The following is a 22,825-nucleotide window of genomic DNA, read 5'->3' on the forward strand; positions in this document are numbered from 1 at the left end:
AGTGTTTTGATAATGTATTACAACAAGACAGGCGGGGGACATTATGGGGTTTGCCTGCATGGCATCATGGAAACGTGAAACTGGGCACCTCTTTCCCAGAAGGATGAATGCACAAAGAACCAAATAAGGTAGGTAGACCAAGCATTAGCTCAATACAAGACATGGATCGAGCTCACAAGATTGTTCCTGATGTGCTGGTGACAGGGGAATGGTTTTATTTTCTTTTGATGCCCATTGAAAGTATCAACTTAGAAGTCAATAAGGAGAGCCTCTGTTTCATCCTAGACTCTTTGCCATTCATCTCTTTGTGATAATTTCTCCAGCCATGTCCCCATGTCGCCATGCCTGCCAATCTGACCTTGACCGAAAAAAGACATCCGGGCTCACCGAGGTTGACCGAAGTAACAGGGGTCCCTGCAGACTTTCCATAGACTGGGGCCTGTGCAGGTCCACCGTTCAGCAAGGTAGGAGCCCCCCGCTGGAAGAGACGGACCCACCGGAAAATTTATTGATCCACTCGACCTTGATTGCAGTTGCCCTAAAGCCCACACAGCCCGATTTTTCCGCCTGGCGAGAGCGTAATTCTAGTGTGGCCCGGCGGAAATCTTTTGAAAGTTTCTCTTTTACACCGACGACGACAACATCACGGCCGCCCATTTGACTCAATTCGCCAACTTCGGGAGTCTATCGACAAAATGGGTACGTAGGAATATCCCATTTCAAGCCTTTACATGCGAGTGGAATTGTGCAACGCGCGGTCCTTTGCGTCTGTGAATGTCCCAGTCGAAAGATTAGGACATCACGAGAGATGAACTGGATTCTCCGTTGCCCTTTCTGCGAACTTGGCGCGGCAAAAGGAAAAGGAATCCTCTCCTCACCACCAGATGATGCTCTCGTCTCTACTCCTGCGCTCTGCGGGGAGAGTTTAGATTCGACTTAGAGCTCGTCTCATCGTGGTCGACGGATGATGGACTTTTCCTGCCTGCATTCAGAGCATGCTTGAACCAAAAGGCTGACGATTGGGCTCTTCACCCCCGTTTATAGGTATCGATCTCGACCGCCACCACGTGCGCAGCACGCACCGCAAGGCTCCCAAGAGCGACAATGTGTACCTCAAGCTTCTCGTGAAGCTGTACCGCTTCTTGACCCGTACGTTTTTTCCTCGACTTCAAATCTAGAGAAAAGAAAAACAAATGCTAACCTACGACAGGTCGCACCGACTCCAGCTTCAACAAGGTCATCCTGCGCCGTCTCTTCATGTCGCGCATCAACCGCCCTCCCGTCTCCATCTCCCGCATTGTCGGCAACCTTGACAAGGAGGACAAGCGCACCGTCGTCATCGTCGGTACCGTCACTGACGACAACCGTCTCCTGACCGTCCCCAAGTTGACCGTCGCTGCTCTGCGCTTCACCGCCACCGCCCGCGCTCGCATCACCGCGGCCGGCGGCGAGGCCATCACCCTCGACCAGCTTGCCCTCCGCGCTCCCACCGGTGGCAACACCCTCCTCCTCCGCGGACCCAAGAACTCCCGTGAGGCCTTCAAGCACTTCGGCATGGGTCCCCACAAGCACAAGGTACGATCACACTTCCGATCCTGGCTCAAGTCCCAGGAAAATGGTACGAGAACAGCACTAACACCCTCTGCAGAAGCCCTACGTCGAGTCCAAGGGCCGCAAGTTCGAGAAGGCCCGTGGTCGCAGAAGGTCCCGCGGTTTCAAGGTCTAAGCGTTGGTGGTATCCTCCATCATTGCTGCGATCTTTTACACTCTGGGGTTCGGTCGTGCGTGACTTGCTCGCGCCGATTGAACAAAAACAACAACGCTATTACAAGATGGGGTGGCTTGGGGTTGAGATATCCCCTGCGTCTCTTGTCCTGCTTTACAGGGAACACTTTTTTCTGCATGGTATGGCGTGGTTAGGTATCCAAAAAGAAGAATTGACGACTACAAACCTCTCTTCATGGCGTCGAATGGCATCTCTTGGGCTTGGGTTTTTTTACCACTTTCATACTGGACTTGCCCCTCTTCTGTGACTTGCATGTGTGATGGTGTGTCTGATGAAGCATGGTCCTTGTGAGCCTGTGCCATTTCTCAGTGTCAACAGACTAAAACGGCTTGATCGGGGGAGACGAGCCTCGAACCCAGTATATGCCGCTCCGTAGAGGCATGCCCACTTGCCGATAAATACTTCGCACTAGATAGTCCTATGAGTCCCGCTGCACGTAACCACGAAAAACTGCTGTCGTCAATGCTCAATCTTCCTTTCCATCTTCACCCTGCATCACGCTCTAGCCTCTATCCAGTCCCAATGTACATGATGTTATGAAGCCATTGCAAGCGTTCAATAACCATAGAGACTACAAGGCGATGTGCTTCATATGCCCAAAGTGTACCCGTCCTTCCCTTCGACCCCCCCCCCCCGCGCGCGCGCGGGGATCTTTCGTCGATGGAGGTATCTCATCAGTCCTGAATCGACCACACAACTCTGACCCGCGTGTAACTACCGGTGATACAACAACGTAGTTGTTCCGGGTTTGAAAGTAGTTGAGATAAATTCGTAAATGGTTGCCGGGTGATTCTCTTCGCAGCAAAAAATAAACCAACTAAACCAAAGCACCTTCCGCGGCAAACATTTCATTTTCGAACCGTTTAAGAACAGAGATATCTCCTCGTCTCAAGGGTCTCAATTGTCAGGCATCTTAGGAAGATTTCCGGAAATTATTTGCTGCCACTCTTGTCTATCTAATGTATGCCCGCCAAATATTGTACAATTTTATAAAACAAAGCGGTCTCGGGGACATGTCTAGGGAGTGCTTCTGCTCATACTACCATCAAGAATCAAACTCGTCGCTCGATATCAGCGTTACTCGTGTTCGATAGCATTGGCTATGGCTCATCCGGAGTCCCGAAGGCTTCATAAGCCATCGAGAGGCTATCAAGTCTTGTGCATTTCTTCTGTGCCCTCTTATATGCTTGGTCGACAATGCTATCTACTCGAGTGTCTGGCGTCATATTTGGGGCCGTGGTGTACCCTTACGGGTAGTCTCGCCTGTTGTTTCCTAGTCGTTACTCTGCACCTTCACCACGAAATACAAAGCCCAAGGTAGAGTCGATTCTTAGATCCGAGAGATTATTACGTGTCACGAGAAATTCGCGCATCAAGGATCATCCGTTCGGCGATAAACGCTATCAGATGCGAAATACTGCTCGTAAGCCCCCTGAATACGTCTCACGTTGACTGTAGCGCATCAATAAAGGTCTTGGACTTGGAAGACCACTCTCCTTCGTTGCGTCAACTTGATAGCTCACTTACAATCTTCACGTAAACGGGAGGGAAGGGATCAAACCTTAACCTGAGAGTTCTCGACTCTTGGTGAAATCAACCACATCTCCTCGAGACTGATCGCCGCGATGTGCTTGGCGCAAGTTCGGACTAAGAAGGATCGAGGACTCTGAGGCACTCATATTCCATGGGAGGCGGGTGATTCTGCCGGATCGTGTTACTTTTCAGCAGGTTGAGACATGAATAGTATGTGAGCGCAGAATCATGACACGGGATGATCAGTATACGACGAACGTCAACGAACCAGAGCTTACTGAATGTTGCCTAGCTGAAGTCTTTTCTCTGATTTCCCCATCTCCCTCCCCCTTGTGATACTGACGTAAGAAAGACTATCTAACGCGGGAATTAATACTGTTCCTTCTAGGGGGGTACGCCGTTTTTTCTTTTTGTTAGCATGCAAGCACGCACTGGCATCTCGGGTGTAACCCAATGTTTTCCAAGCGGCGGCGATAAGACAGTACACAGAGAACGAAGAAAACACGATGCTTCACTTCCCTCATCTCAGACCACGGGAAGTAAGGGGGTTGATGTTGGTCAAGGTTCTTCCATCCGAGTCTTGCAAATCCGAGGTCCTGTACTGAGAGAAATTATGACCCGCCTGACAGTCCTCTGGTGATGAGTTCGATTCGAAGTCCTTGATTTTAAATGGAAGCGGACGGGACTCAAGTAACCATCATTCTGCGTTGGCGGTTGCTTTCTCTCTTTTCTCGGTGGTTATGCTCGAGGCTGTATTTGCCGTATGATCTAGATAACTATAAGGACTTACTAGAGAGAAGAGAGAAAATACCCGAGGCATACCTTAGGTACAAATCTCACTTTCTTGGTTTTCGTGCAAAACTACCTCAGCCAAATATTCCCTCGATTGCTAAACTCGTAAAATGACGACCTTGATCTGAACACAAAACAAAGCAAAAAGAAGGACTAGACGAAAAAACAGAGTAGAAAAGTGTGGGTCACAAACTGAGGCAGTTACGGGCAAGGAGCTCCCCTTCTTAGGCACCTTAACTAGATGGAAGAAGAAAGGACCGTATGTGAGTGTCTTTTCCTTCCATATTGACACAACCGCTGTGTAAGAGGCAAGTGGCTGAGGGGGTGAAGAGGTGCCAGTGGAATCCATTCTTCCCTGACCACCCATACTTGACCTTCGCTTCGCTTTTAATTCAATTCACTACTGGCGATTTCTTTCCTCCCTCCCTTCATTTGTATAGCATCTATGCGGCGTGGCGGTACTCCGATGCATGTGACGTTGAGAAGGAGAGGGATCGTGCTCTGCAACGGTGCCATCGCATGTGTCGAATGCCAACAAGGACTGGATTATCTTCTCTCTGCCGTTTCCACTCTTTAAATAGATGTTAAGATGACATTGTCTTTACGATAAGAGGCTTATGTACCAGGTGGCTCATCCCAAGTCTCACTAGGTATGTTCACGGACATGGCGCCTCGTCAGTGCCAAGAGCTGCCGTCGACTCTCAGACTTAAATGTCCGTCCTACCTGTCGAGTTACTGTAGTCTGCTTTTTGGTCTTGAGAACCTTTACTGATTGACGAGCAACAATTTCATAAATGTAAGAGCAAGAGGAACGGGTCCATGTGTTGTGAACAGTCAATGAAGTCAATTATTGCCACCACCGTTGTGTTGCCAGTCACTCACGGCCCGATGCAAACCACAGGAACGAAAACACCAAATTTTGTTGGAGCTCATGAACTCATTGAACGACTATGGCTAACGTTAAAGGAAACAGGAGGTAATATCCGTTGTCTAAGATCGTACAGTCTACAGGGAGGGGTAGTAGGTATCTACAACTTGGAAATGATGGCGCCGGCAAACTCGCCAGTCTTGGCCTTGCCGCCAAGGTCGCCGGTGAGGGCCTTTCCTTCCGCGAGGGTATCAAAAGCGGCCTTCTCGATTCTGTCGGCGTACTCGCCGAGGCTCATGTGTCTCAGCATCATCATGGAGCTGAGGAGCAGGGCGGTGGGGTTGGCCAGGCCCTTGCCGGCAATGTCGGGGGCGGAGCCGTGGACGGCCTCGAAGATGGAGCACTCGTCGCCAATGTTGCCAGAGGGGGTGAGGCCGAGACCGCCAATGAGACCGGCGCACATGTCGGAGAGAATGTCACCGTACAGGTTGGGCATGACGAGGACCTTGTCGTTGTAGGGGAGGGGGTCGGTGACCATCTTCAGGCAGGTGTTGTCGAGGAGCTCGGCGTCGAACTCGATCTCGGGGAAGTCCTTGGCGACGTCGCGGGCCGTCTTGAGGAAGAGACCGTCGGACATCTTCATGATGGTGGCCTTGTGGACGACGCGGACCTTCTTGCGGCCAATCTCCTGGGCCTGCTGGAAGGCGAAGCGGAGGACGCGCTCGGAAGCCTCGCGGGTGATGAGCTTGATGGACTGGACGACGCCGTCGACGACGACGTGCTCAATGCCGGAGTATTCACCCTCAGTGTTCTCACGGATAAGGACGGTGTCGACGTTGTCGTAGGGGGTCTTGTAGCCGGCGACCGATCGGCAGGGACGGAGGTTGGCGAACAGGTTGAAGGTACGGCGGAGAGTCAGGTTGAGGGAGACGTGGCCCTTGCCAATGGGGGTCTACATGGTCACGTTAAAATGGGCCGAAGGGGCTGGTTGTCGGTGGAAACATACGGCGAGGGGTCCCTTGAGGGCGACCTTGTTGCGCTTGATACTCTCGATGGCTGCATCGGGGATGGCGGTCTTGCCGTCCTTGAGAATGGGGGTGACATCGACGGGCTCCCAGGTAACGGGGGCCTTGGCCGCGGCAAAAATGTCCTTGACGGCCTGGGAGATCTCGGGACCGATACCGTCACCCTCGATCAAAGAGACAGGGTAGTTGCCCTGTAAGACTGGTGGTTAGTTTTGTTTTGAAGTCGTCTCGACGTTGTAGGTTTTTGAGCATCGCCAATTGAGTGATTTTGGCCTGCGCAAAGAGCCGACTCAGGCTTTGTTGCTGCTCGAGTACTCGTCTATCTGCACATGACGAGTGACGTCTGTGTCCAAGAGCAGAGGAAGAAGTTCCATGTCGAGGTTGGGTGCGCCAGCAACAACAAAGCCGAGGTCTTTACTTTGCGCGTAAAATTTTATGGGGCGGGTAGTAACGGAGGAGGGAAAGGCATACGTTGGAGTCCTTGACACCGTGGAACTTGGCGACACGCTCGCTCGAGTAGAATCTGGAGTTCTATACAGTTGTTAGCAATTGGTCCAATTTGAATGGCTGGCCTGCAGGCGAGGCCCTGCACGTGGGCATCGTCGAATCGTCCCCGGCGGGCGGGCGGGATCGCGGGACAGTAAGGAACAGGATGAATTGCGCGCACCTGGAACTGAGAGACGGCGGCGGCGCGGGGAGCGGCGCGCATGGCCTGCTGCCGGAGAGGCGCAGCGAAAGTACGGGCGGCCAGCATCGTGTCTAAAGTCCTTTGGTGTTGAAGGATACGTGGAGGCGGAGGCGGAGGAGGAGTGGTCGGGTGGGAAGGATTGGTCGTTTATCGGGGGACGGGAATTTTAAGGTCGGGAGAAGGAAGTGTTCGTAGCAGAGACGCCAGCGGCGGCCAGCCGGGTTTGACAGGTGAGAAAATAAACCGCCGCTTTACCGCAGGGGTCTTGGCTGCACCGGCAGGTGTAAGCGGCTTTGCTGCGGAAGAAAAAAAACTACTCTTGATTGACTTTCTAATGCTCTCATGGGACTTTATTTTCTACCATCTTTCGGACTTCTACAAAGTTGAATCATGATGTTTTCTGGAAAGCACAAATGCTGTCATTCACATAGTCTTGAACATCTCCATAGTATCTTATTCCCTGAGTAGTCTTTATCCGAGGTTGAGCATCCCGAAAGTGGGATCCCCAGTAAAGCGGCGCTGTGTCTTCACTGGCAAAAGAAAACATCCCGCGGGATTATCGATGACCGACCTCCTAGCACCGACTGCTGCCGAAGGTTTAGCCACAAATCTAGCCACATATGTGGCTCAAATACCCCACCTTTCTCCAATTTTTCTTCGGGTGGCAGGAACGGACATGGACTTTTCCGGCCGGTCGAGGACCTGCCTGTTATCGTTGACCAGCCCGCCCACCTGACCGAGTTCACCTCCAGAACTCATGGTGTGTATCGGTGAGTGTTCTCGGTGTGTGCCACAGAATGCACCAAGTGGGCTGCACCGTTGTCACCAAGGTACCTCTCTCTCTCTCTCTCTCTCTCTCTCTCTCTCTCTCTCTCTCTGTACCCTTGAGCAGGACAGCAGGTAGCTGCCATCTTGGACAGAACACAGCCAATTCACGTTTCCATTCCACCTAGTTGCTCTTCACTTTGTCGCACTCACGCAGTGCCTCTGCACCTTTGGCATTCTGATTGCCTGTGTGGCATTGTCAATCATTCATCTTTGGCCAATGGAATTATTCGTCTTTTACCTTTGAAACAGCTACACGCCTTGCAAGCAGCAAGCTCCCTCGCCGAGCCCCCCAGCCGCTCATCGATCGGCTGGGACAACCAACGATCGCTTTACCCCTTTGCAAACCACCACCATTCGAGATACCGATACCCCATAATGTCGTCAGACTACGAGAGAACTATCCTGGACTTTTACCAGCTTCCAAACCCATACCCCGACGAATGGCCAGCCGAGAAGAACCAGAGCGATGCATCCGACGATGAGGACGAGGCAAAGGACGAGAAGAAGGCGAAGCTGCAGCGCCGGAAGTCGCGATACCAGGCGCTCGAGAGAGCCGTCAGTGACCGGCGCAGCATAATCCCCGGAGCTCAGTCGGACAAGGGAGGTGTTGCCAATATTGTCCAGCGCGACGAGCCTGATCCCTTGGGCACCACCGACAGCGTCGTCAGGACACTCCGCCAGTTGGGAGTTCCCATTCAGGACGATCCGCGATTGCGTACGTGGACTCGTTACTGTTACAAACACGGCAAAGACTGACAAGCGTCTAGGCAACCGGTTCCTCCTGTCTTCCACCACCTTCTCTCCCGCCTTGTTCCTCTCGCAAATGCATGCGACTGCCGACACCCAAAGCTTGTTGACCGGCCTGGACATGCTGTCCCAGTCAATCGATCAAAAATCCGCATCACTTAAGGTTCTGGTGGAGACCAACTTTGAGCGCTTCGTCAAGGCCAAGGCTACCATTGATAATGTGTACAAGGAGATGAAGTATCGCGGCGCCGAGCCGCCTCCTCCGCCAACGACAGGCCGTGCTCGAGCTCACTCTCGCCACGCTAGTCGCAGCAGCTTCCGAGGCAGCAACGGCGGTATGAACCTTGCTGCATCCCTTGGGTCCCCGACCTCCGACGCTCGTAAGAAGAACGCCCTGGTCAAGGAAAGCGAGTACGGAGTCTCGGGAATCAAGGCGCCTCTTCTGGATGTCTCTGCCAAGGCGGAAGATGTGTGGGGTCCGGCGCTGGGAGGACGCGAGAAGGAGGAGAACCTCAAGGTTGTGTCGGCGAACCTGGATCAGTTCAAGGAGCATATCGAATTAAGCTCTGCAATTGCCGAGAGCATCAAACGAAGAGACTACGAGAGTCTTGTGGAGGACTACAACAAGGCGCGCAAATTCTCAGACGATGCAAGAGCACTGGCAGCAAACGCCGCAGCGGGCTCTTCAAGCCAGACCGACATTTATCAGATTGTTGTGGCGGCACGCATATGGCACGATGTGGATGAGCAGATCCAAGCCTTCAAGCGGGATGTGTGGCGGAAGCTCGTCACGCTTCACGGCGTCTCCAAGGCCGACAACCTGGGCCAGCAAGACCAGCACATGGAACTCATCAGTCTGCTTCTCGAGCTGGGCGTGGACGACAATCCGATTTGGGTCTGGCTGCTTAGTCGGTACGACCACCTCAAGGGGAAGATTCAGTCGACGTCAGACCGCTCCAAGGTGGAGGTGGAGGTGCTGCGACGACGCCTGGCCAACGCCGATAAGCCCGGCGCCCACGCGGTTGCATCGCATCTACGGTCTCTGGGACGTGCGGCCGTGGAGAACAAGATAGCCTCGGCCGATTCCGCCGACGTGATAGAGTTATGGGAGAAGATGTTGGCTTTCCTATCCAGTATCCTGTCCGCACAAGGCATCCTGGGAGAAGTTGTAGACTTCTGGCAGACGGTCCAGGGCTTCTTGGATGGCAAGATCCAGCGCACGCTGCCCTTGGGTTACAATGGAGAATCACAGACCCATCATCAGCTGCCAGAGGAGCGTGCTGGGGACCTGCAAAAGGGCACACTGGAGCTCGTTGACATGATCCGCGAGACTGTCTTTGCCTTCTTCGCAGGCCCGCCACCCGAGGATATCTCGTTGCTCTTCTCGCCCCTCCCCCTATCGCCCAAGAGCCCGCCCTCTGCAGGAGCCGGCAACTCTACGCCCACCGGACTCTTAGATCCTCGCCTTAACCTCGACCCTAACAACATCCCTCCCCCTTCGCCCAAACGCGGCGAGACATGGGAGAAGCTGGCCTTTTGGCCTCCGTGGTCAAACTCCGTCAGTGGCGTCCACTATCTCTCCAAGATGCTCGCGCTGGTCGGTTCAGGCGCGTCTGACTTGGCGAGCATCGGTCCGGTAGCCAATGGGTCGGATGCCGGCGTATTGGACAGACTTAAGACGCTCGTTAATATTTCCAGAGAACGATGCGTCACCGCCCTTTGCGCAGCATGGAACAAGGACGCTGAAAACATCAAGTTTGTCGAGGACTGGTACCGATCACCGGAACTGGGCGACCTCACCCGCATGCCCTCGAGCTTTTCTGCCTTTGAAGGCGCGTTGCTCACGGGCATGCAGAAGATTCTATACATATCCGAAGCCATGTCGAAGCCTGGTGCGGGGGATATTGTCCTCCCACCGCCTAGTAAACTCTTGCAGATGGTCAGAAGCCAGTACGTCACGACGCTCTATAAGGCGTTGAGCGGCATGGTGGAAAACGCCGAGCGATCTGTCAAGAAGGCCGACGACGATTGGACCACGGATGTGGATGGAACTATTGTCGCCTCCGCTGCGCCCGCTCCCAGCGGTGGAAGAGCGACACTCGACGCGGGAGACAGGGTGAGTTTGATTTGTATGTGGTATTGGAGTAATCGTCTACTAACACGAGGTATAGAACGTTCGTATGCTCCTCACTCTCAGCAACCTACAGTCACTTCGAGCCAAGGTCGTGCCGAGTCTCAACTCGCAGTTTGAGAATGCGTTCTCGGTCAAACTCAGTGATGAATCCAAAACGATCAAGGATGTTCTGGGCCAGATCGATGCTAGGCTCTTCCAATCTTACACCCGCCCATCCATTGAAGAGCTGCGCAACATTGTTAGAGCCGGGGTTGCCTCGCCCGACTGGGTTCCCGAGGTGGGCCAGAAACCGCGGGAAGCGAGGCCCTACGTCTACGAAGCTCTCCTCAGTCTCGTGCTCGTCCACACCCAAGTCTCGACCACGGCGCCCACGCTCACCTCGCAGGTGCTCTCATACCTCCTCGAGCAAACCAGCCGTGAGCTTCTCGAGGCGTTCCGCACACGACAGAGATACACCCTCGAGGCGCTGATGCAGGCCACCCTGGACGTCGAGTTCGTCGCCCAGACGCTCAGCCAGTACACCACCGATCGCGCCTCGGCGCTCCAGAGCGAGATTTACCAGGAGCTCGATGGGCGCACCGATAACGACGCGCGTGCCCGCCTGCAGAGCGAGCTCCCGGAGATGAGAAGCGTGTTGAAGCGACTGCGCGAGGCGAGCAAGAACGAGTTTACGTGCTTCAGGAAGATCAAGCGGCCCGGCATTGGTCCCTCGAGGACGGGCACCGGCGATTCTGCGGCGAGTATCAAGGGCTAGTGGCCCCCTCCTCAGTGCAGAATGAGGAAGTCGGGTATCTGGGCTTTTTAATGGGTTGAAGAGCGATTGGTCTGGTTATGAAGGAGCAGAGCCATTGGGTTGGGAGGCATTGGAGGCCCTGGGATACCATGGCTCACGTTGTCGCAGGCCTACCTTGCCGTGGACCTGAAATGAACTCAGGGGAAGAATCGCGTCTGCCAGATTGGGGCGGGCGCATGAGTGATGAAATGTTCAATGTCGGATAGCCCATGTTTTGCAATAACAAACAAGTTCAAGGTACACACGGTCATGGTTCAGTGAGTTGTGATGGTGATGTGCGACGCAATCCTTTACAGGGCAGAAATGGTGATTTGGCTTGAAAAAGGGGGGGTATCTATCTACCGTGACGAATTCTAAGTGAACTTTTGGTGTGTCGTTTAAGGCCATCTATCTAAAGAAGAGAGGCCATGTAACAGTATAAACTTTTCTGCTTTTCCCTTTTTTCTTTCCTTGTTCCCAAAGTGCCAAAGTCTTCACGCCAACCCAAGTCCTGTGGCTTCCTTTTTTGGTATCCCTTTTTGGTTCTTTTGAATGAAGTTTTGCTTTTGTTGGTGGTCTCCAATGGAGGTGGTAGTTGTAGTCGTACATCATTAAGGGGTGTTTTTTTTTGTTGTTTCCTTGAAAAAGGTATCTTTTTTTTTTTTCGTTCCAGTCATTCATCGTGAGTTGTATATGCGTGCTGTGATGTCTCTCCTTTCACGGAACATGTAGCAGCGGCTTAGTGTCCGGTGTAATACCGCCAGGACCAATCCCCGTACTAGGGCAGATCAGTCGGCAGCGACTCGGCGGGAGTAGGAGCAGGGTCAGGAGATGCCCCCGTCATAGCGGTGTCGGAGACGGGAACAGGGGAGGCTGAAGCCACGGGGACGGCTGAAGGGTGAGGCGGGGCATGAGGGTGGGGAGGCGGAGGTGTGCTGTGGCCAGAGCTGGAGGCTGTGACGGCATGGTGGTGTCCGTGGTCGCCCTCCTTTGGTGGGAGCAGGACGTGGCTGCAAAAGTGCAGTTCGAGGGAGCGTGAGGTCTCTGGGCTGAAGGCGCAGTTCTCGAGCTTGCTGATAACGTCGTCGTCTGGGAGGTGTCAGCATACGTCTCATTTACTTGAGCACCATGGGAAAACGAAAACTTACACTCGAGGTTCAGGGCATGAAAGAACTCGGCCATCATGTCAAAGTCCGATTCGCCGAGGTCGACTACACTCAACCGGCCATCGAGGGTGCGGAATGTCTTGGGGTGAGACTTTCGAAGTGTAAGGAGCATCTTCAAAAGGTCGGCAATGTCCCGGCCCTGGTTGACGTACATGGTGGGAGGGCGATCGAGGGGCCAGCGCTGGCGGAAGTCGTCCATCTCCCACACCTTGAAGGTCCAGGTGGTCTTTTCCAGGCAGTGAAGGAGGATGAGGATTGAGAGGTAGACGTCAAAGTTGATCTTGGCCTTGCCGTTTTCCAAGCAGCGCTGGAGCTCGCTGATGAGCTTGTTCGAGACGTTGTTGGCCTTGCGCTCCGTGGCGGCGGACAGCTGGAAGGTGATGAGGTTGTAAATGTCCTGGTCGTCGTTGCCGGCAAACTCTTCGGGGCCAATGGGCACGACCACGCCTTGGCGTTCTTCGGATATGCACCAGCCCCGCTCGCGGTCAAGAATCTCAATGAGACCCCAGAGCTCAATGGCGAGCTTCAGGTTCTTGCCTGTCGTCTTGTTGTCGGGGAACTTTTGCGCGGCCGCCAAGACGACTTGCATGAAGTGGGAGGGCTCGCGCTGGATGAGTGTCGGTAGAATCAACTTTAGGAACTCCTCCATGCGGGCAGGGAGGTCCTCCTTATCTTGGTCAATCATAACGACTCGAAATTCCGTCTTTGTGTCTGGGCTCGTCTGCTCCTCCGTCTCTCCCTCGGTCACAGGAGGGGGCTGCGGGCGGGGTGTGAGTAGAGCGGCGAGCGTCAAACTCGGGCTATCTTCCCACAAGGAGACGACGAGGGAGGTGCCATTGGAGAGCAGCTGGTATTTTTGTCTGGCGTGCTTGACCCTAGTCTGCGCCAGGACTACTATCAAAGCGGCCGAGTAGAGGGTGAGCTCCTGGTTCAGACGAGTACGAACGCAGGGGTAAGTCCAGTGACGCGGACCTTGGATCTTTCGGCATTGGTCGCAGGGGTCGTTGGTGCCGCACGTCTTGCGGAGGATGCGGCATCTTATACAGGCGCCCTTCTTGCGAGCGGCTTGAACCTCCTTGCGCCGGAGCGGGTTATAGGCCTTGCGCTTGTGTTCGCTCTGCGTTCCATTGCCGATTGGCATACGGGTGCCGCCTCTGTTGGGAGGAGGTACGATTGGGGCCACATGAGTGGCTACTGCGGGGATGTGGTTCGTAGTCATGTAAGTCATCTCGCCCCAGGGCTGTTGAGGTTGTTGCTGCGGCTGTTGAGACTGCTGAGACTGCTGAGACTGCTGAGACTGCTGAGACTGCTGAGACTGCTGAAGTTGCGGAGGCAGAGGGTGTCCGGAAAGGGCTTCGACAGAGACGGCGGCGTCTGCCTTGAGTACCTCGTCTGTTTCCATTACAGGGCTGATGACTTGAAGTGGTTCGCTGTGCTCGGCAGCAGCCAATTCAGGGTCCATGAGGGAATGGGTGAGGCGGGCAGTCGCGGCGGCGGCGACGGTGAGATCCGATGAATCCAGAGGTGACTCGTTGGGATGCTGTGTAGCAGCCTGCAAGTGTTCCATCTTTTCTTCGGTTGTGAGGAAGCTGAGAGGGTTGGTGCTGTCATTCGAGGTGGATTCTGGGAAAGTCAGGTCATCTGGGTTTGAGTTGAGATAATGAGATGAGAATAAAACAGTGCTCCTTCCTCAACTGGGCAGAATGAGATGAGAGAGGAATAGGACCACAACTGGGAATAATAATAAAAACGTACCCTTCCGCTCACGACCAGGCCGATTCTCATAACTGCATGGCGGATTCTCGAGGGTGAATTGCTCCTGGACTTCGAAGCCGATTCCGAGTTGTCGAACAGCGGACTCGGATCGGTCGCGACCAAGTGCCGAAGGCGCCCCCATCTCATTCTCACCGACTTGTCGTGAGGCTTCTGCAAGCGTTCGAAGGGCAGACCAATTCTCAGGTGCTTCGGGGGCGACTTCGGCGACGGCGACGTCGAGTTGATTGAGGGGGAGATTCATTGATCGCGGGGCTGATGAGCCGGAGTGAAGTCCGGCGAAACCGAGTGCGGCGTTGATGCGTTCTTCAGGTGTAATGGCTGGGCACTTTTCTGTAATGTGTTTGTGTAGGACCTCGCCTCGACCCTTTGGGAAGTTTTCACCACACAGCTTGCAGGTGTGAGGGTATCGGTTGCTGGAATCTGGGAGTTTGGGGCCCCGGGTGAAATATTCCCCAACCACGGGGTTTGGTTTTCGACCCATGGTGTATTGTTTTGGCGGGTATTCCAGGCCGAATAATCCAAAGCGTTGCCGGGTTTAGCCCAAACTATTCTGTTGACCTCTTATAACTCGATACTCGAGATTCAGCACACCGCAGAGTGGTGGTGACCGCCCAAGAAATTCTGCCCTCGAGGTCGATATGTAGGAATTGGCGACGGATCAGCAATCTGAGATGCCGGGATGATTGACTGTTTGATCCGCAGTAGGTCAGAGACGCCACTGGCCAAAAAATGCCTCGCCAGGCTTCTACCAGCGGGCGACAATGAACGATAACGTGGGCTGGACCTGGGCGATGCGATGCGATTCACAGATTCTGCCACGGCTCACCGACGTTGGAAGCGACAAAATTCTCACACCGCTTCCCATGTCGGATAAATTTCGTGGTGGGGCCGAGCAGATCTTGCTGGTCACGTGAGAACCCCACCTGCCAACTGCTCGTGTAAGTACTCAAGTACTTTGGACTGCCACGATAGGTAGTTTGTTTTGGTGTATGCTAATTGATAGGTACGCGCCAGACTCTATTATAGCACTCAACAAGTGAGAAATCATTTCGCTCGGCTTTGGTTTTTGAAGATGAAGAGAGACCTTTGAAGGTGTGAGTGTGTGACTGGAGTTGCAAAGTCATGTCGCAGCAATGAGCTTGATCGTCACACTGAAGGGCGTTCGATATGACTAAGCCAATTTGAGACTGGTACGGATTAATGGGGACGGTCACCAGCTTGTACTTCATACAACTGAGAGTACCTGGCACGTGACTGGGTCAAGAACAAGGTACGGAGTACCTCGCGCGGGTGGGGCGGCCTCTTATGGACGTGTTCCTGGATTGGCGGGTATCAAGTGGAGCACAGAAGATGCGCTACCGCAGATTGGGCCACATTGGGCAAGCATGGCAAGAACAAAAGGTTGCACCTGTTGTTTTTGGCTTGACGCGAACGTTTCTCAATGTCTTTTTTTGGGCGAGGGAAAGGTACATGAGAATAACTTGAGATTGTGTACGATCGCCCATAGAAACCGTCTCTGATCCAGGTACCTCACCTTTCCCATTCTCTTTCTTCTCAGCCATCTTCTTTTCCGATTATGGCGCGGCACCGCATCCTTGACCTTCTCTCGTCCCCTCCCCTCCAATCCCTCCCATTCGTCTCAACTCCCGTCCGACCTGAAGTGACCATCCCTACGCCGTCATCTTGTCTCTCCCTTCTCTGGTCTCTATAGATTATACGCTCCTGTACGTCTTCGATCGATCCAGACTTGCGAACAGATGCCTTTCATCGTCTTCAGAGCTACCTAACGACTACGACACGCCTATGAATTCCACCCTCCACCATCATCCTCTTGGTGATTGTTTTTTTCTTCCAATTTTTTTTTATATGAAGCCAATCTCGGCTCGGACCACATGCTCTCAAGAGGAACTGCAGTCGACCCCCGCTGGTCTGGGTTGTCCCCTGTCATCCTGTGCTGCTGCAGACCATCTACTGCGCCTAGGGCCAGTCTTCTCCAGTGAAGAGGCACCAAGATACCAGAGACACCCTTGTCACCCCCGTCACCCCCGTCAGAAAGCTCAAAGAACCGGTCCAAGTCGCGCCTAGGCGTCCATCGCGATAACAATCACACCTTGGGAAATACAGTCCCCTCCTCGCTGCAGGTGGCCTCCAAGAGCCCAATCGCGTCACCGGCCGCCAACTCACCGGCCATAACAATACCTACGAATCGCACAGCACACCACAGAGTGCCAACGATACGCACCCACCCACATACGCACACACACAGAGTCACAACTCCAACATAAACCGGCCTTTTCTGGCTGGCACAATTCACAAAAAGAGAGACACCCCCCTTCTCGCTGTCTCTCGTGAATCGTCCCTTTACGGATAACCTCGTCCTCCCCGCTCTCGCTCAGCTCTGCCTGACTAGTTCGACCCAGACCGGCACCCCGAGCCCCGATCCCAACGTCCGTGCCTTCACCTCAGGGCCCTCAGCATGCTGTCCACCGTGGTGACGACTCTGCCGCAATAACGATGGCAGAACTCGGGACCCGTACACCTCCGGATCCAGATGCAGACCCAGAACAAGACGCAGACCTCGACCTGAACAACACGGCCTACCGATACACGGCAGACACCCACTTCACCGACGACTACACCGACACCATCCGCAACACCGATGACGCCCGTCCTCGCGACGCCGATCCCATGGCAGACTTCGTCCAAACTTCCGCTCCCCGCCCGGACGAGGGGTCCAGAATGCGATGCTGCTGCGGTCGCAACGATTGTGCTTATTTGAAGCATAGCTGCTCCGTGCTCGAAACCGTCGAAAAGGATGTCCATACCGCTGCCAAGCTGGGCAAGGTGCGTCCTCGCTCTTCTTTTTCTAGCTTTCCCCTTCTCTCCCTCTCCCGTCGAAACATTCCAGCCGTCCCGCTTCCCAAGCCCGTGCCAATCTCTCGAGACATTCCAACACCTCATTTCCCGTGATTAACTTCAAGATGGGGAGTCCCGGCACCGCTCCAGCCCGCAAACTCTGCCTTCGCAGCCAGACCTGCGAATCTTGCCATATGCACCGTCGTCTTCTCTTGCTGCACATGTCGCCATGTCGCTGACCTTCCCTCTCCAGGCCCTTCTTGCTCGTCATGAGGCTTACATGGCCGATGCCGAACGAGATCGCATGTCCCTTACGAGCCGCATAGAACAGTTGGAAAACGAAAAGGTGGAATTACAGGCCGAGAACGCGAGGACCGTCGAAGAGAACCGTACCCTCCTAGACCAGCTCGAAATGCTCAACAACACGGTTCAGGATTCAGATATCCGCATTCAAACCCTTGAGGCTACCCTCTTGTCGTCTCACCAAGCAGTGCGGCGTCTCGAGGGCGCTGCGGCTCGTGCTGCAGAGATGGAGAGGCATATTGCGCTTCTCGAACAGGAGCAGTTGCGACTGCAAAACACCCTAATCACCACCGAATCCGAGGCCCGCTCCGCCATGCAGCGATGGAGAAAAGCCGAGAGGGGCATCTCTGATCTTCAGGAACAGCTGGAGCGTATGGAAAAAGAGGCCAAGGAAGAGCGCGAACGCCATGCCGAGGTTTTGGGCCGTGTGGAGCGCCAGCGTGAGATGGAAAAGGAACTGAATCTTGCCGCTGGACGCCTCAAGGGAGCTGCCGCCACCAAGTCGCTTACCAACGGGAAGCCCGCCACCAACGTGGTATCTCACTTTGTCCGAGATTTACTGCAGGACAATGCTAATCTGCAGCTGGGCATGGCTGAGTTGCGAGAAATGCTTCTCAACTCAAACGACGAAATACAAGCCATGCGGGACCAGCTAATGTGTCATCAACCTATCGGGGAGGAAGACGCCAGTGCTGCGTCGACCTTGCGTGCTGAAATCGGGCCGGAATTGGGCGAGATGACCCAGCACAATATTTCTCAGCAAGTCCACATTCACCACCACTACCATGTCGCCGAAAAAAACAAGAAGAAGAAGCGCCACAGTCTGAACCCGGCAATTTTCTCTCCCGCCAGCGTCTCGCGATCCTCCACTCCTCCGGCCGTGTGGCGGCCCGGCCCTTCACCAGTGACCCCCATGGCCTCGCATTCTCACACGGGATCAACGTCGACAGTTTCGATGCCGCCCTCAAATCGGTGGTCCGTCTTCTCGGAGCAACCCTCTGAATTCGCACCGTCGTCCGTCCCAAGTTCGCCTCAGTCAAACCCTCGTCTCTCCATGTTCGACCGCCCAATGCTGGAGATGGACATACCCATGTCTCCGACGACTAGCCTGGATCCTACGTCGCCTACATGGAAAGTCTCTCACAACAAGCGCCCTTCCGAGGCGTCGATTCGCAGTTTCTCCGTACCTCCAAAGTTCCTCAACTTGGGTTCGCCAGCGCCACCAGCCGCCCCGACAGTACATGTCTCTCAGCCTATTTCGTCTACGATTGAGGAAGAGAGAGAGGATCACAGCGGGGAGGAAGTGCCCGGGTTGCTGACTTCCCACGAGGATCACGGAGAGACAGAAACCGAGACCGAGACAGAAATCTCATTCTCCAAGGATGAAGAACTACCGCGGAGGGGTCTGCACCGTGCCGTCTCCCACGAGTCAATCATGTCATTGTCGGGAGGATTGGACATTCACACACTCAAAGTACGACCGAGTCAATTGACCCTTCGTCCTCTGGGTGGAGCCGATGCTGTGTTTACTGGAGTTACGGCACGGTCGACGATATTGAGAGGAAGCGATCGAAGGAGTGACGCCTTGCTTCGCGATAGTCTGGCAGGGCGACCGGTGTCGAGGATGGTTTCCACTCCAGTCCGAAGTGCTTCGCCAGCAAGTACCCACTCTCAAGGTTCGCAAAACTCTGGAGGAATAGGTCGATGGGTCAGCTGGAGGCCATGGACTGGCGCGGCAGCAGGCCGAGCCACAACACCTACGCAGGCACCGCCCACACCGACACCAGCGCAACGCAGCGGGAAAGAGAAGCAGAAGGAAAAGGAGTTTCTTAGGCCGCCGGGCATCAATCAAGCTGGTGCTATACCAGGTTTCCAAGAATACCTGGCGGCTCATCAGCGTCGCGGTCCTCCAAGCAAGGTGCTGCCCGACCAAGTGGACGTCGATGCACTGCGAGAGGTCTTGCAAGAGTGAGGCCAGAAGAGGACCGTAGCTACGTGGCTCGGCAGGAGCATGGCCTGCTACATTTCAGGGATACGGGCGCTATCCCTCATCTCTTTTGTTGAATTTTCTTGGGTATACAAACAAACACAAATGGCGTTGAGAGAACCTGGGCATAGTTGAGGACAGGAGCTGGAGATACCCTACTGCTTTACACCGCGTCTGCATTCGCACTTTTATTTTCAAGTCAATTTCTTTTGTTACACAAGCCGGGCAGCAAGTCGAGATTGAGACGGGCTGACGATCGACCGGGCGTTCTCATGAAAGGCTCAATATTATCTATACAGAGCTACAATCAGCATTACAGAATGGTGCATCGACCTAAATATAATTTCTAGTCATTTTACGTGTCATGAAATATGGTATTCCTAAGGAATACATGATGCAATGATCTTAGATGGAGCTTGAGCACTGCCAGAAAACCACAGCCAGCTAAGACTTGAACTGATAAACATGGTTGCAGGCGATGAAGTTGATGCAGCTCAAGGGGCACTCAAACTCCTTTCTTCGATTCTTATCCTTGGTCTACCGCGGTCCAAGGTTCAATGTAATAGTCTAGGCCCTTTAGTATAAACCCAAGCTGCACCATCTTTTTCATAGCCTCAGCAGAGAATTCCTTGACGTCTATGGAGGTCTACTAGCAGCAAAACTCTTCGTTACAACCGCCTCTTCCTCATCATTCGTTCTCTTCGAAACGCCCTCGACGCGAACCTCGCATGTCTTTTGAACGTATATCCCTCCATCAAACTGCTCGCTCCTATGCCTATCATCCAACGGGATCGACTCGGCAACCATGACAGACCGGGAAGTGTTATTCGGGCCGTAGCCGTTACCGGGCTCGCCTCTGCAGTTGATGTACGACTTGTTGCGGTTCGTCTTGCTCCCGTTGTACTTCCTCATACCACGCGTCAAGAGAGCCTTCAGTGGCGGGAGTGATCCCACGATGATGGCGGTGCCGAGCTCGGTAAGACTCCACACAGCCAGGCCAACCATGTCCATCGTCTCGCCCTTGAGCACCTGCGTCATGCGGACAATGGCTGTAAGGATTGTGATGAGTGCCAGGCAAAAGGCGACCCCGAGACCAAGCTTTTTCTTGAAGTCGAGCTGGAGGGAGGGGAGGACGGCGATGGGTAGGCCCATAATGAGCAGGTCTGTGAAGACGTCGGCTGCTGTTGCGAAGAAGATGGAGAAGCGGTAAAAGTAAACTTCCTTTGGGGAGAGGCATTTTCCTAGTACATACACCATCAGACACAAAATTTCCCGCCGGGGTTTCCAAGAGTAAAGGGTCAAACAGACTCACCAGCTCGAAAATAGTCGGACGGAGTATCGCACACGAGCGACCCCGAGAGCCACCCCCCAGCATACGCAAGGAGACAAAACACGGCCGTCGCATACCACACCTTGCGCAGCCATGGGATGGGACTGACGAGTCTGAAAAACACATTCAGAAAACTCGCCTTCACCGCAAACAAACCCGTCCAAAAGAGGTACGTGAGCGCATACGACCAGCGCAACCACTGCTCCAGCTGCGAGTCCGCCTCCCCCTTGGACGCGGGGAGGAACCTGCCCGCCTTGAGCTCCACGATGTACCACAACGAGTCCATCTGCTGCATCTGGAGGATCGCCATGGTCAAGAGGCATAGCCAGGCAAAGACCATCCAGAAGTCGTCGCGCAGGAGGTGCCGGTTCCGGCGCCAGCGGACGAGGAGGCGGAGGGAGAGGAAGATGTACGAGGTGGCGACGTTGGCCCACGTGAAGGCTGTGAGGGCCGTACGGGAGACGTTGTGGGCGACGCCGAAGAGCGGTGCTTCGGGGTCGGCGTGCGGTTGGGACATTGTCGAGGGGATGCAGGCTGATACCACCAGGTTCCCTACGATGGTACAACGTGGCGAGGAGGAACTGGGAGTGTCTGAAAACGCCACCATTCCCGACTTTTGTCTTTCGGAGGGAGAATAATGGAAACGACAGAAATGCAGATCAGAGGGAGGGAGACTCAGGCTTCATTGTATTACGGCTTGGGACGTTTGGCGTTCCTATATGAAGGCCATTTCGGCGATGGAGGACAAGGAACATGGACTTTCGCCGAACGCGAGGAATCGTGTTTCCCCTTTCCCCCCTTGCGAGTTGTCCAACGACTGAAGAAAGCAGGAGGCTCGTCAGAGACGCAAGGTTGTGTGAGTGGCGCGGGCAAACAATCTCATGTGGTGAAAACACATGTTGGTCGTGGCCAAACAAGTATTCTGCTTTGGGACCAGCGCCACGCCGAGTTTTAAACTGAGAGCGTGCTGCGAGGGAAGATTGGGGAGTCGACAGTGACTTGAGCAGAATAAACATCGTACATATCTATCAGTTTCATCAATATCTGTAGCAGTTGAGATGTGTATCACCATTAGTGATGGTCACCCCTTCGTCGGGTCGAAGAGCCTCATCACTTGCAGCTTGACGTTCTAAATGGAGTACGGTGGGATTCGACATGTCGACACTCGGTACCCTCGCCATCCGGTCGTCCCAGCATCTCGAATCTCGCACGTTATAACGCAGCATTAGGCGCCAAATCATCTCACAAAAGACACGATCTCGGAAAAGGAAACATCGGCGATTTTCGATCGCGGTTGGCACCGCATGCATCGACGTTGGCTCGAGCAACAGGATCGTGGCCCACGTAAGGAGTAGACCTCGACGACGAAAGTCTTGGCAAACCATTCGTTTTCGCTTAGGGGATATCCCTGTATCTTGAAGCAAACACTACTATCAATCCTAGATTGCAAACTTGATCGTGCGGGATTTATTGGGGGCGTTGAGAGGATATTTTGACGATGAGGTACTAGGCCGCTGCAAATGCTGGAGCTGATGAGACGCAAACTTGGCGACTATGATAAATCCATGGGCTAGAATCACTGGGAACTTCAAACCAGCGATCTGTTGTCGCGGATCTCTAAAGAAGGCCTCGGGCCTTTCCACTATGCCGCCATTCCGGACCGTCGGTTGGAGGTCGATGTTGGGGCTTACTTCGCTTACTGCGCCGCAGCGATGCAGAACCAGAATCTTGAAGCGCAGAATGCGCTGGATTGAAGCCGTCAATCATAATAGACTTCTGATGTCGACGTCGTGATGAAAGATGGCTGTCCAGAGACCGTATGGACCTCGGGCTCCTTAGGTAGACCACTAAGCACTCGATAGTCGGTCTCATGAATGAGTAAGAGAGGAACTTGAAGGGGCCACTGACGTGCGAGGTGGGTTTCACAGACCAAGATACACCACAAGTCCTCTCGACGCTCCCACCAGTTAAGCCACCCTCTCAAGCGCCGGTCTTAATCGAGATGAAGACTGGATGGTATGTGTTTAAACGTCTCGCTATCTTACAAACGAAGTCAAGTATCCTGTAGTCTTTCAATTGAAAGCGTTGAATATCGATGGACTCCTTTGTCTACCAGTCTACAATGACGCCGATTCCGGGCGACTGTGGGAAGAACATTGTCAATGTCGGTAATATCACAAAGCGATGCCAATTCTGTCAAGAGCTCCGGCATCTTTGAATACGCGGTCTGCAAG

At 53.9% G+C, this 22,825-nt stretch overlaps 6 protein-coding genes across 6 annotated transcripts; 3 read left to right on the forward strand and 3 right to left on the reverse strand.

The window, feature by feature from the left end:
* Positions 1-564: 564 nt before the first annotated feature.
* On the forward strand, positions 565-1,736 carry BDP55DRAFT_200320 (eukaryotic ribosomal protein L18). Its single transcript, XM_060565935.1, has 4 exons — positions 565-699; positions 1,045-1,149; positions 1,211-1,575; positions 1,649-1,736. The coding sequence occupies exons 1-4, from the start codon at positions 696-698 to the stop codon at positions 1,724-1,726; spliced, it is 552 nt and encodes a 183-aa protein (XP_060427810.1). The 5' UTR covers positions 565-695; the 3' UTR covers positions 1,727-1,736.
* A 2,912-nt stretch (positions 1,737-4,648) lies between these two features.
* Positions 4,649-6,758, reverse strand: BDP55DRAFT_747467 (isocitrate dehydrogenase; the record flags this gene model as incomplete). Its single annotated transcript, XM_060580575.1, has 4 exons — positions 4,649-5,931; positions 5,986-6,195; positions 6,476-6,535; positions 6,672-6,758. The coding sequence occupies 4 exons, from the start codon at positions 6,756-6,758 to the stop codon at positions 5,140-5,142; spliced, it is 1,149 nt and encodes a 382-aa protein (XP_060427811.1). The 3' UTR covers positions 4,649-5,139.
* A 769-nt stretch (positions 6,759-7,527) lies between these two features.
* BDP55DRAFT_669310 (exocyst complex component Sec5) lies at positions 7,528-11,444 on the forward strand. The gene is made up of 3 exons (XM_060575288.1): positions 7,528-8,235; positions 8,288-10,383; positions 10,439-11,444. The coding sequence occupies exons 1-3, from the start codon at positions 7,896-7,898 to the stop codon at positions 11,153-11,155; spliced, it is 3,153 nt and encodes a 1,050-aa protein (XP_060427812.1). The 5' UTR covers positions 7,528-7,895; the 3' UTR covers positions 11,156-11,444.
* Positions 11,445-11,951: 507 nt separating this feature from the next.
* On the reverse strand, positions 11,952-14,596 carry BDP55DRAFT_633758 (uncharacterized protein; the record flags this gene model as incomplete). Its single annotated transcript, XM_060572593.1, has 3 exons — positions 11,952-12,262; positions 12,322-13,980; positions 14,095-14,596. The coding sequence occupies 3 exons, from the start codon at positions 14,594-14,596 to the stop codon at positions 11,952-11,954; spliced, it is 2,472 nt and encodes an 823-aa protein (XP_060427813.1).
* Positions 14,597-16,803: 2,207 nt separating this feature from the next.
* On the forward strand, positions 16,804-19,246 carry BDP55DRAFT_555846 (uncharacterized protein; the record flags this gene model as incomplete). The annotated part of the gene is made up of 2 exons (XM_060569531.1): positions 16,804-16,959; positions 17,225-19,246. 2 exons carry the CDS (start codon positions 16,804-16,806, stop codon positions 19,244-19,246), a joined length of 2,178 nt encoding a protein of 725 aa, XP_060427814.1.
* Positions 19,247-19,897: 651 nt separating this feature from the next.
* BDP55DRAFT_633760 (uncharacterized protein) lies at positions 19,898-21,108 on the reverse strand (the record flags this gene model as incomplete). Its single annotated transcript, XM_060572594.1, has 2 exons — positions 19,898-20,502; positions 20,574-21,108. The coding sequence occupies 2 exons, from the start codon at positions 21,106-21,108 to the stop codon at positions 19,898-19,900; spliced, it is 1,140 nt and encodes a 379-aa protein (XP_060427815.1).
* Between the last annotated feature and the right edge of the window lie 1,717 nt (positions 21,109-22,825).

Source organism: Colletotrichum godetiae, assembly GCF_030913485.1.
Source record: "Colletotrichum godetiae strain CBS 193.32 chromosome Unknown BDP55scaffold_29, whole genome shotgun sequence".
Taxonomy (NCBI): Eukaryota; Fungi; Ascomycota; class Sordariomycetes; order Glomerellales; family Glomerellaceae; genus Colletotrichum; species Colletotrichum godetiae.

What these genes read in the sequence shown, in the direction of transcription:
- BDP55DRAFT_200320 (XM_060565935.1), top strand. An exon ending in GCTGTACCGCTTCTTGACCC is followed by an intron (nt 1,150 to 1,210) that starts GTACGTTTTTTC and finishes AACCTACGACAG; the next exon opens with GTCGCACCGACTCCAGCTTC. An exon ending in TGGGTCCCCACAAGCACAAG is followed by an intron (nt 1,576 to 1,648) that starts GTACGATCACAC and finishes CACCCTCTGCAG; the next exon opens with AAGCCCTACGTCGAGTCCAA.
- BDP55DRAFT_669310 (XM_060575288.1), top strand. Translation starts at nt 7,896, where the DNA reads ATGTCGTCAGACTACGAGAGAACTATCCTGGACTTTTACCAGCTTCCA. An exon ending in TCAGGACGATCCGCGATTGC is followed by an intron (nt 8,236 to 8,287) that starts GTACGTGGACTC and finishes ACAAGCGTCTAG; the next exon opens with GCAACCGGTTCCTCCTGTCT. An exon ending in CACTCGACGCGGGAGACAGG is followed by an intron (nt 10,384 to 10,438) that starts GTGAGTTTGATT and finishes CACGAGGTATAG; the next exon opens with AACGTTCGTATGCTCCTCAC.